At 42.1% G+C, this 11731-nt stretch overlaps 2 protein-coding genes across 4 annotated transcripts in view; one reads left to right on the top strand and one right to left on the bottom strand.

Moving 5' to 3' along the window:
- LOC308381819 (high affinity choline transporter 1-like) overlaps positions 1–10080 on the top strand; it is a 13930-nt gene extending 3850 nt beyond the window's left edge. Inside the window, exons 1-9 of one of the 3 annotated variants that reach the window (XM_080859423.1) lie at positions 1–727; positions 1348–1559; positions 2078–2191; positions 2966–3121; positions 5540–5688; positions 6293–6436; positions 6844–6997; positions 7221–7438; positions 7695–10080. The exon at positions 1–727 is cut by the window's left edge and continues 3636 nt beyond it. In XM_080859423.1, coding sequence (XP_080715549.1) covers positions 1376–1559; positions 2078–2191; positions 2966–3121; positions 5540–5688; positions 6293–6436; positions 6844–6997; positions 7221–7438; positions 7695–8240 — 1665 coding nt within the window. In that variant the 5' untranslated portion in view covers positions 1–727; positions 1348–1375 and the 3' untranslated portion in view covers positions 8241–10080. The other 2 variants (XM_080859422.1, XM_080859424.1) reach the window with 2 other exon arrangements.
- On the bottom strand, positions 8322–10505 carry LOC308381647 (thymosin beta-b-like; the record flags this gene model as incomplete). The annotated part of the gene is made up of 2 exons (XM_080859234.1): positions 8322–8331; positions 10369–10505. The coding sequence occupies 2 exons, from the start codon at positions 10503–10505 to the stop codon at positions 8322–8324; spliced, it is 147 nt and encodes a 48-aa protein (XP_080715360.1).
- Positions 10506–11731: the final 1226 nt, after the last annotated feature.

The following is an 11731-nucleotide window of genomic DNA, read 5'->3' as shown; positions in this document are numbered from 1 at the left end:
TTCTTGTGTAACAGTTCTCTCTTTTTCAATTTTGAGGGGTGGGGGGGGATGTTAATTCATATAGAGTGTCTTTTTTGCAGTGTGAGCCAATCTGTCCATTGGGCGGTGGGCTTCATGGCTACAGAGCCACTGGTAAATGTAGTTCTTAATGTGTCACAGCGGTGAGTGCACTGTTATCTTTCAGATTCATTCTCTTCTGTTATTAAACCCTACATTAAAGGGGAAAAGAATCCGTTGACTTTACATCACTTTTGTTTTCAGTGACTTCATAAGAAGGTGTTACGGTAAAGTTTTATATACTTATTTGACAATTCAAGTTTATGATGTCAAGGGTGCCTACTTTTGGTAGCTACTTAAATCTTTTTTTTTTTTTTTTTTTTTTTTTAAATCTCCATACCTTCCCCATCCTTCACTTTGCGAAAAACCCAAACTCACATACATACAAAACATTCGCACACACGCACACACGCACACACGCACACACACACACACACACACACACACACACACACACACACACACACACACAGATATTCATACATTTGCTATCACACACTCTCACCAGCTTTCTTTCTCGCTCCTGTTAACCTGATTTGTCGTAATTGACTTAATGTGGCTAAAAAGTTTTGCTCTGCAAGTCTTGCTCACGGCCTCTCCTCAAGGTCTGCCTGCCGCCCCTCCTTCGAAGAGAGGCCACCGCCATTTTACCTCCACTGTCGCGGCGCTGGTGAGACCCCTCCCACTCCCCCCTTTCCCCCCCCCCCCCCCCCCCCTCGCCCCAAAAAGTGCTTTCCCCTTCCCCATCATTAGAGGACCTCTTCCATGCAAGAGTAGCTTCTTCTGTCTCCAGCAGCACACATACCTCTCAGTTTTTTCATTCCAACCTAGGGGCCATACCAAACCTGCTTTGACTTTTGCACAGCGACTTCTTCAGAATTGTACTGTTTGTTTGTTTGTTTTTCTTTGTTTGTTTGTTTACCTGTTCTAATTTTCTTGTTTTGCTTGGTAGTTCTTGCACGTGGTGAATGAAATGCAGCAAACTGTTTGAAAGATACTATGACTTCAAAGGCTTTTTTTTCTGTGCTAGCCCATCCCTTGCTCCCAAATATCTTTAAACATTTTACTCGTAGATAGATGGAGCTGACAGTGCCAAAGCACTGGCATCAAGCCCCTGATGACAAACCATATGTAAACAAAATGAGATATATAATATATGTGTATATATATATATATATATAAATGTATATAGAGAAAAAATAATTATAGAAATAATGTATCTAATGCTTGTTATAGGTTAAATACTAACTTCTTTATGGTTCCGTATGCTTCTTTTTTGCCAACCCATAGGAAAGGTTACTCAACCAAAGCAGAGACAATGGCGCTAAACATTCCCGGTCTAGCTGTCATGGCCGTGTTTTACCTGGTCATTCTGGGCACGGGTATCTGGGCTACCATGCGGTCCAAAAAAGAGGAGCGTAAGTGCACCGGAGATGGCATGGAGATCACGCTACTAGCTGGACGAAACATACACTTCCTGGTGGGAGTTTTCACACTGACAGGTGAGTTCTTGCTATGATTGTCCAACCAGCAGCAATGGCAGAGTTTATTCAACTATTGTTATTGTTCGGTCATATATTCTTAAATACAGTACAGCCCTCCAGGATAACAATCAACAACCGTCAAAAGAATTCTACATACATCTTTTACTGACATCTTATTGGTGGCTTCCAGCCTTGAAAGTCATTGCAATATAATGTATTATTATGCGTGGGGCTTTTCTGGGTTCACCAATACACTCACATATCACTAGTCTTTTTTTGTCTTACACTAAATCAGTTTGACCCGGTCACGGCCTTAGCCTTCTCTCATCTTACTTCACCTACATCTATTATTTATATAAGAAGAGTTAATGATTCAGACTCAAGGCACTGTAACCTGCAGGACAGGTAGTCTTACATAACCACCACCACTTCAAGAACTTCCAATAAATCTGGAGTTTCTTTTTTAACTTCTGTGTAACGCAGTGAATTCACCTTTTCCTGTGTCTGTGTTTTGTGTTCGGTCTTGTGTTTTGCAGCTACATGGGTTGGTGGTGGTTTCATCCTTGGCATTGCAGAGGCTGTGTACAACCCCACACTCGGTCTGGTGTGGGCACTGATGCCCGTGCCCTATGTACTGACCTTCTTCTTGGGTGAGCATTTGACATTCTACCCTTATCGGCAGAGAACCAGGGTTACAGAAGTTGATACTGAAGCTGAAACAATTATTTGTGAATTGGAAAAGGAGACGTAAATTAAGTCAAAGCAAGAGACAGACAGACAGACTGAAAGAGAGAGAAAAAGAGAGAAAGAGAGAGACAGACAGAGAGAGAACGAGAGAGAGAACGAGAGAGACAGAGACAGAGAGAAGGGAAGGGAGATGCAGAAATGCAGAAATTCCCACTGGGTCTGTTAAGTATGTGTTCCTCTGGGGATGCTCCTAAAATAAGCCTCAGAGCCATCACTAGGATCGAGTGGCTGTTGCTTGTAGAGTTTAGGTATGGTAAAAACTGACCTGACTTAACAGGTGCAAACTATTACTGACAGGCAGCCCCCACCCAACTTCAGGAAGAAAAAACAGAGTGAGAGTGAAAGTGAGAGAGAGTGAGAGAGAGGGAGAGAGAGAGAGAGAGAGGGAGAGAGAGAGAGAGAGAGAGAGAGAGAGATGGCCTTCAGTCTGTGGTCTTGTCTTTCTTCAACAGTGCTGAACAAATGAATTGGTCTGTCAAAGACCCCCCCCCCCCCCCCCCCCTCATAAAAAAGACATTAGTTTGTTTTGTTAGTCAGTCCCTCTGTCTCTCTGCTAGTTTGTTTTTGTCTTGAGCAATCGTCTGTTTGCACAGGCAGTGCAGAGGAAACGCCAGCTAGCACAGAGTGTTTTTGATTCCGCTTGTAATCCCCCCCTTCCCTTCTTTTGTCTCTCCCAGGTGGCATTTTCTTTGCCAAGCCGATGAGGGCAAATAAGTACTTGACAATGATGGACCCTTTCCAGCTGAAGTATGGAAACGTTCTTAGCAGCCTGCTTCTTTTCCCTGCTCTTGTCGGTGACGTGCTGTGGGTTGCACGAACGCTGGTCAGCCTAGGTAAACAACCTTTTAAATAGTCGAGCAGCTCTTTTAACATGAAAGTTTATGAATGTGTGCAATTCATGCATGATTTCCTGGCAAAATTGGATAAAGAACATAAATAACTCAAAAATGTATTATAAGTGTGCTTCATAAAATATGCAAAGAGAAGCACTGCAAGTATTGACGTGTCGATTGGTTGTTTTCTTTGAAAGCAAAATTCCACATGAATTTAACCCGGAGCAGAATAAATGTTTGCCACAACACTGGAGCCGCTCGTAACCAATAAACCCACTAATGATTGCAGTGTACCAACTTTATTGTGAAATAATTTCAGTTAAATGATCTTTAAGGTTTACATGAAACCACAGTACACATTTACAGAGTTTGTCTGGGTTGGGTGGGTCTCCCCACTTGTTGTTTGTTATTTGTGAAGAGGTGTGTCTGTGTGGGTCTCTGTGTGTGTGTGTGTGTGTGTGTGTGTGTGTGTGTGTGTGTGTGTGTGTGTGTGTGTGTGTGTGTGTTTGTAGGATGTGCTTAACTGTTCCTTTTTCACAGCATTTTTAACATGGGGATAGTGAATAAGCAGCCTGTTGATTGTGAAAGGTGACCATTTCCTGTTTTCTGTGTCACAAAGAGTTGTTGTTTTTGTTTAGTTTGAAGTGTGTGTGTATTTTCCTCAAGAGTGAACAGCCAAACGGCAAAAAGTTTGCACGTCTAGTAACTTATGGTGAGTTTGGTCTAAATATCAGTTTGAAGCTCAGTACATAACTAACAGTAAATATATAAAATGAAATATACATACACATGTTTGTAGTTACACATACCTTGTAGCCTACTCTTTTGACGAGAGTGGCTACTTTGCTTGCCAGTAAGGAGAGAAGCACTGCAATTCTCCAGTTGAGAAAAACATCCCTCCTTGTGCTGCCCACCATGTGCAATCAATAAGGCACAATTATGGGTTATCACATTTCTCCTGCTATAGAACAGAGGGCCCCAGTTGAAGACCAAACAACCAAGCAAACTTAAATAATAGCAGGAAAATATTAAGAGGTAACATTCTTAGTTAGATTAAATATGAACAGGGAACATTTTTAGTTGGAGTAAATTGCTACATCTTGAGCAGCTCCATCCCCCTTCTCACCCTCTCTCACAGTCTTTTGCTCCCAACTTCCACAGCTCACTTTAACTTCAGTCTCACAACCTCTATCCACACTGATGAAACCCCCTTTGTTCTTTTCCATCATGCTGGCCCAGGCTGCTGAAGCAAGACAGGTGGACTCCTTCCCACACAACTCACTGAGAAACAAATCTAGTGAATCCTTCTATTTTTACATCTCACTGCAGGCCCACCCACACCTCACAGGCCAACAACCAGTTCTGTTCCCCGTTAGTGTCTTAGTGTTGGTCTCTTCATTTCAGAGGTTTTATTCCTTACTTCCAGGTTGTTGTTGTTTTTCTTTCACGGGATCTCAGTTAGTAAAAAGCAAGGGACCTCCCCCCTCCACACACACACTTCTCGCTCGAGCTGTTAGCGACTATGCCCATCTGATACTTTTCTGTTCAAGGGGCCTTGTTTTGGTGCAGCTGCGTCTCGGCTGGCGGCCATCTTGCTGGTCGGCGGATTGTCCAGGTAGTGACGCTTTGCTTTGCTTGTCTGAGTCAACAGTTCTCTTTTAGCCCTCTTGAGATTTTGTTCTGTTTCCATGGCGACTGAGCAAGTCTCACAGGGAGACAAAGGAACTCTGGCTCACAATCAATAGGCTGCATTAAATTTTTCGTGATGGTCTGTTTATTTGAATTTGTCTTTTGTTCAGTTATGTTTCTTATGTTATGTTTTTGTTGTTGTTGTTGTCATGAAGAAGCATACAATCGTGTGTCTTTTCGAAGAAGAAAGTAGTGTGTTTTGTATATGCGCAGTTATGTTTATATACGTAGCTCTATAACTTTATGGCTTTCTGTCTTAAAGAAGAGTGACGCTGTAGTCTCTCGAAGCCAAACTTAACCCATCTGAGAACAGTGCCTTACACACAGAGCGTCAGGTTGCAGTCATAGTATCGTAGTAGTCATTGTAGTCTGCTAACCCCATTAAGTATTCATCGGTAGTATTTTGTTTCTGAAAGCATATTTTCTACCTTACCCCAAAACATGTATTGCGTTAATGAGTGGAAAAGTACAGCCAGTCTCAAGGCATTTGCATGTTGTCGTTTTTTTTACTCTGACAGTCAGGAATGTGTGTTTAAGAGCTGGTCAGAGATTGTCTGAATGAATGGGTATATATGTGTGTGTGTGTGGGTGTGTGAGTGTGTGTGTCTGTGTCTGTGTCTGTGTCTGTGTGTGTCTGTGTGTGTCTGTGTGTGTCAGCATGAGGGTGTGTGTATCTCTGTGTCTCAGGATGGTTTTATCTGACTTCTTATGGCTGCTGCTGTATTCCAGGTGGGACAATGAGTGTGATTCTGGACCTGCCCTACATCTACTCCATCCTGATCTCATCTGTGGTGGCCATTCTCTACACACTACTCGGAGGCCTGTACTCTGTGGCCTACACCGATGTCATCCAGCTCATTCTCATCTTTATAAGCCTGGTAAGTTTCCATTGAAACGCTGTAACCAGGAAAAACCTTTGCTCTTATTCTGTTGTAGCAACGTAGTTGGAGAAAATGTAAATAAATTACCTCTCACACAAAGTGGAGAACAATACACAATAGCCTCATTAGCATGGTAGCTATGATACAAGCAAACTGCTGTCTCAGCCAAATGACTGGACATTTTTAGCTGCTACAAGCTATCTCACACAATGCACTGTGGATACATCATTCACCAAGAAGCCTGCGGTAGTATGTCAGACAAGCAGAACTGTGGAAGGGGTGAGAGGTAAACAGCTGCCCTGCCATGCCCTCATACTTGTGATTTACGTCTACTCCCTGAGGCATCGGCAGCCAAGTTAAACCTCTGGAAGGTTTAAAAGGTTAAAGGGAATGAATCCCCCATGGTTAGAGTCATGATCCCTTGAACCGTGGACAAGCTTCTTGCCTACAATGCATTCTAGGGCTATAGGCATACGCAATCGTTCCTACGTGCCAACATGCAGCCCACCCGCATCACACACTTATCCTAGGGACAGTTTGAATATATGTTTTCCTCTGCATTGTACTCAACTCTCTTCTTTCTCTCCTGTCTGGTCTGCAGTACGTTTGTGTGCCCTTTATGCTGACAAACCCCAGTTCAGTAGACATCTCCGTCACGGCCTACAATGCCACCTTCCAGTCGCCCTGGATAGGGAAGGTGGAACCAGCTGATGCTGGAAAATGGATCGATGACTTCCTAGTGCTGGTGAGTAATCAGGGCATCGTTTTTACATTTTATAAATGTGTGCCAGTGTTCTTTTCTTAATATAAATAATGATAATAATAATTCATTTAATTTGTAGTGCACTCTACATTCAAACTAAATCTCAGAGTGCTACATAGTTAAAAACAGCCCATAACAAAAGCATAGTTTAAAGAATAATACATTTTTAAAAAGTAGGAAATGCCTTTCTGAATAAAAAGGTTTTCAGGCCAGTCTTGAAAAGAAACATAAGGCATGTCTTAACATAGGACGACGCCCCTTTCATTGTGCATGAAGGCAAAGCTGAACTGAGTCATGTTAATAATGCCGTCTGTCCAGCAGCACCTAAAGTGAAATGTTCTGTTGAGTATAATGTATATCAAGCCCTTTGTTTGTTTCTTCCCCCCAAGGCTTTGGGTGGTCTGGCCTACCAGGCCTTCTACCAGAGAATCCTGTCGGCATCGTCCTACCGACAGGCCCAGATCACCTGCTTCACTTCCGCTTTCTTCTGCCTCATTCTGGGAATCCCGTCTATTATTGTTGGTGCAGTGGCTGCCTCAACAGGTAGGTTCCACATTTCACATATTTTACCATAACAAACATAGAGACCTCATTACATCATTAATCGTTTCATTTCGGATTGATTTTTGGTTTAGACTTGTATACATTTCTTTAACATACATTTTCAAACATTTTCAAAGTAGCTTTCAAATCTGATATTTAGTATAAATGTTCCTTGTGGCTTGTTAAATGTGATGGATCTTTTTTGGGCTCTTTTCTACAATAGACTGGAACATGACCAGCTATGGCCTCCCCACTCCTTATGAGCGAGGAGAGGCCGGGGCCATCCTGCCCATCGCCCTACAGTACCTCACCCCCACCTACATCTCCATCATCGGGATTGGAGCTGTGGCCGCAGCCGTCATGTCCTCCATGGACTCAGCCCTCCTCTCCTCGGCCTCGCTCTTCTCCTCCAACATCTACAAGAACATCATCAGAAAGCAGGTGAGAACTGAGTTCTTCAAAAAAAACAAATGTACTCTCATTTAACTCTTGAAAACCTGTTCTTAAGGCTTTTGTTGCCCTCATCTTGTTAAATTGTGTTTGACCACTTTTAAATACACCAAGGGGAAAAGTGAAAGAAGGAATTAATCAGTCAACAGTAACAATGTCATAATTCTATGTTTACCAATGTATGTTGGCTAATGATCCTCTTTCTTCTTGTGTGTGTGTGTGTGTGTGTGTGTGTGTGTGTCTATAGGCGTCTGACAGAGAGATGCAGTGGGTGATCAAGATCAGTGTGATTGTGGTGGGCCTTGCCGGCACTGGTTTGACGTTCCTGGACAACAGTGTTCTGGTCTTTTGGATGGTGGGAGTGGACATGTCCTACACTATCATGTTCCCCCAGCTTGTGTGTGTCCTCTTCTTCGATTTCTCCAACAGCTACGGAGCCTTGTGTGGCTTCATCCTGGGGATCGTGCTGCGCTTCATGAGTGGCGAGCCCCTGGTCAGCCTAGAGGCTATCATTAGGTTCCCCGGTGGCCGCACTGACGACGCAGGCAACTTTGTCCAGTACTTCCCCTACCGCACGTTCATCATGGTGATGTCCGTACTGACCATCTTGGGAGTGTCGTACTTCACCTCACTGCTGTTCAGCAAGGGTGTGATCCCCTTACGTTTCGACCTCTTCAAGATCAAGGAGCACGAAAAGGCCCTACAGAGGCCACAAGAGAAGTGTTACAAAGAAGGAGAAAAAGTCCCCAGTGTGTCTAATAAGCAACTGCTGGAGACCACCACCAGCTGTTAGAGTGGGGTGTCCCAAGTCTGGTGATGAGAGAAGAAAAACTCCAGTCGCTCTCTGGTGTTGGACCACTCAACCCACTCACAATCAAACACAACTAAAAAAAAAAACAAAGCACACCAAAAAAAGATAAAAGCGAATGTGTGATTCTTTGTCATCTTCTTGGTGGTAAGAGGGAAATAAGATCAATAGTCACTTGTCCTCTCTTTGAGATGTACAAACTGAGACTTCTGTTCTCTCCAACTCTTTTCAGCATACAGACTTTCTTTTTAAAGCAAGGTTTACTGAAGAAAGTGGGAAAGTGACTACCGAACCTTACTGTACCTCTCGGTCGTGCTGGGAGGAAGTCTTTTGCAGTGGCATAACATATGACACTCTTTCCAACAGTTTTGCCCGCACAGTACCTGCATGTCACTCAGTGCGAAGCCAGCGAGATTTGAGATCGAGTCACTCTAAAATTAACATCAGCTTGAGCTTTAACATGTGGGCTTCTCTCACAACTGAGCTGATGAACAAAATTTCAAAAAAAATGTTGTGTGTGTGTGTTCTTTTTTTGTTACCGGGATAATTGCTTTCTTCATTTTTTTTGTTTGTGAGGCAGAACACAGAACAGCCAAGCAAATGAAACACCTCGAACAAACCCTCCCAGCAGCTCTCCCCAGACAAACCCTCCACGTCCTCGTATAGTCTCCACATTCTTGTGGAGTGTTATTTAAGTGTGCGCTGTGGGACTCTGGCCCTGGAGTTGACAGTGGTCTAATACATCTCTCTATTTACAACAAGGCCCCAGAAAGAGTTGTTCAGTGGGAGAGGGAGAGACAAGAAAGTGACTGTCAGATATCCCTACTCACCATATGCAGTCAAGAAAAACATGGCTACAATAAAGACCATACACAGCTTCAGAGTAGAGTTTTTGTGTACAGTGTATGTAGCGTGCCTATTGTCATATGGAAAGCTGTAGTTTACAAAGGGATCTTTGTTTCGGTCCCATCTTTATTTATGTTTTTATATTCAGCCAAGCTGATTGGTAGCTAGTGTGTTTATACAACACTTCAAGCCAATCAGAGAAGGGCTATTGTTTATATTATGAATTGAAAATGATACATTATTTTTTGTAACTAAACTGTATCATGAAATATAATTGTATATGCACATTTAGAGATTGTGTTGTTTAGATGATAAACTGTGATGCAATAATCAGCTTTAGACCTCTCCTTCCACCAAAGTGCTCGACTGTACAGACCTACCGATTGTACCTTTACTGATTCTACCTTAAATGTAACATGTTAACAGCAAGTTTCTCCTTATGACATGTTATTAATGTATCCTCAAGGTGAAAGGCTCTTCTATTTCTGTTTTTGGTCATTATTAGTAAATGTGATTATTTAAGAGTGTATTTTTAGAACTTCATGCAGAACACAAATGGAAGGAAACCCCAGTTCAATAGCAAAAATGGAAAACTGTCAGAGACCAAAACATTTTTTTTTTTAATGGAGAACTCATTCTCATGATCAGTGGCTACATATTACATCCTCTAAATTTAACCCTTACTTAGTTTCCCCAGACATGGGAATGTGCTAATCATATTCACTGCCACTTGGTCTGTACATTCTAGATCCATTTTGTTCAACCTAGTGAAACTATTGCTACCTTTGGAGCATCACCCGTGTGGTTTTAAAACAGTAATATATGCACACTTATTTATAAAAAAAAGAAAAGTGTCAGTTTTTCTACTTTAATGCATATTGGACAGGGTAATTGTGTCCGTCAGCCTTCTGAGTGAAGTCTTACATGCCTGTAAATCCTTATGTGGTTGTTGAGGAATAAAGGTTGATTAAAAATGTGAGGATTGTTTGATTGCTGGTTAATTGACAGACAACTAGCATATAAGGAGCTCATGACTTTATTGACCAATACAAAACACATGCCATAGCTGGGTCATCTCTGACCAGTGCAAATCTCAAGGCAAGGAATGTTGCTGGCCTTCAGCCAAGAAGTGTGAAGTCTCAGATCTGAGTCCTGGTCATCACACCTCCCCTTGTTTCTCCTGTTGAATTACTGCAGACAGTTCAAAGTAGTCAGCATCAAAACGAGGCATTTTCAGATTCATACATATAATACATACATTCCATACGTCATATCATTGACAGGCATGGGGGGGTTGTACTCACTCTCTTTGGTTGGAAGGGTGTTTTTCTCCTGGGTCTCCGTTTTCTTCAGTTTGGTCTTGTCAAACTGAGCAACTTCACTAATGTCTGGTTTGTCAGCCATTGCAAGAGGTTTTGAACTAAGAAATGCTGGCAGACACAGACACACAATTATGCTTTATACGTTTTTAACCGTTACCTATATCGTGAAGATAATCTAATTAAACCGCTTTATTCCATGTGTAACCTACACACCAACACAGGCCTACTACAAACTTTGTAACAAAAAAGAAGTAGCTTACATTCAAGACGCCTTACCTTTCACCTAAAAACCCTCTGCGAACTGAATGATGCCCCAGAGAAACAGATGCATGCGTCGTTTCAAGCTCAAACATTTATAGCGCAGTCAAATAGAAACGGCTGTGATCATTTACCCAATTCATTGTTTGAAACGACAATTTAGGGTACTTATTAGTTTGCAATTGAAGAAGATATGCCTGATTGCAAATGAGAGTTCTATTAGGCCTACGTCAACCATGCAGTGTGTCATTTTAGCGAATCAAATGCTTTCACAGGCAGAAAGACGGATCAAACGGAATGAGGTGGAAACCAGTGGATGTATATTGACCTTTTGCCAATTTTAGCGACTGGAAATCACACATCTTGTCTTTATTCTAGTCGCAACTGCATAATGACTTGATTGGCAACAATGTGCATATGAATGAATCGCAGGTTTCGTTGCAATTCACGGGATTTGAAGTTTGTAATATGTTGTCAGTTCGCACTATGGGCAATTTTGTATTGCCTTGGAGTGATCATCATGCATTTCCCCATCAGCAAGCCGCCATTTTTTCTGTAACTCCACTCACATAGCCTACCGTGTTGTGTAATGAACCTTCCCAGCCTTTAACAAAGTGCCTTCAGATTCTGCTATGGTGTATTTGCAGTTCCTCTGTTATTTAGGTTGACCTCAGGGCAAGGTGTTTATGGGCTTGGAGGGCAGTAAAGTTGGTATGTTCTTTCGGTGTGAGTTATTTGGCTACTTTGCGTCTTGCTACTTTTATCATGCACATCATAAAATAGTTTTTTCACTGAATAAACATCGGTACGTAGTGTTTTTATGTTGTGGGTATTTAAGAGTCGGATAATATGCTCTGCATCAGCTGAAGTACATGGTGTCGTATTTGCAGAACAGGTGAGTTGTTTGTTTTCATCGTCAGTGACCCCCTCCCCCATATGCATATGGAGGATTATCGGGGCCAAAACTAAATAAATAAATAACTAAATAAATAAATAAATGAATGGTTAAATACTTGGATAAATACATAATTAGATTTATGTATACCTACA

Source organism: Sprattus sprattus (genome assembly GCF_963457725.1).
Source record: "Sprattus sprattus genome assembly, chromosome: 20".
Lineage (NCBI taxonomy): Eukaryota > Metazoa > Chordata > Actinopteri > Clupeiformes > Clupeidae > Sprattus > Sprattus sprattus.
The sequence above is the reverse complement of the archived record's forward strand: the minus strand, read 5'-3'. Positions and strand labels throughout refer to the sequence as shown.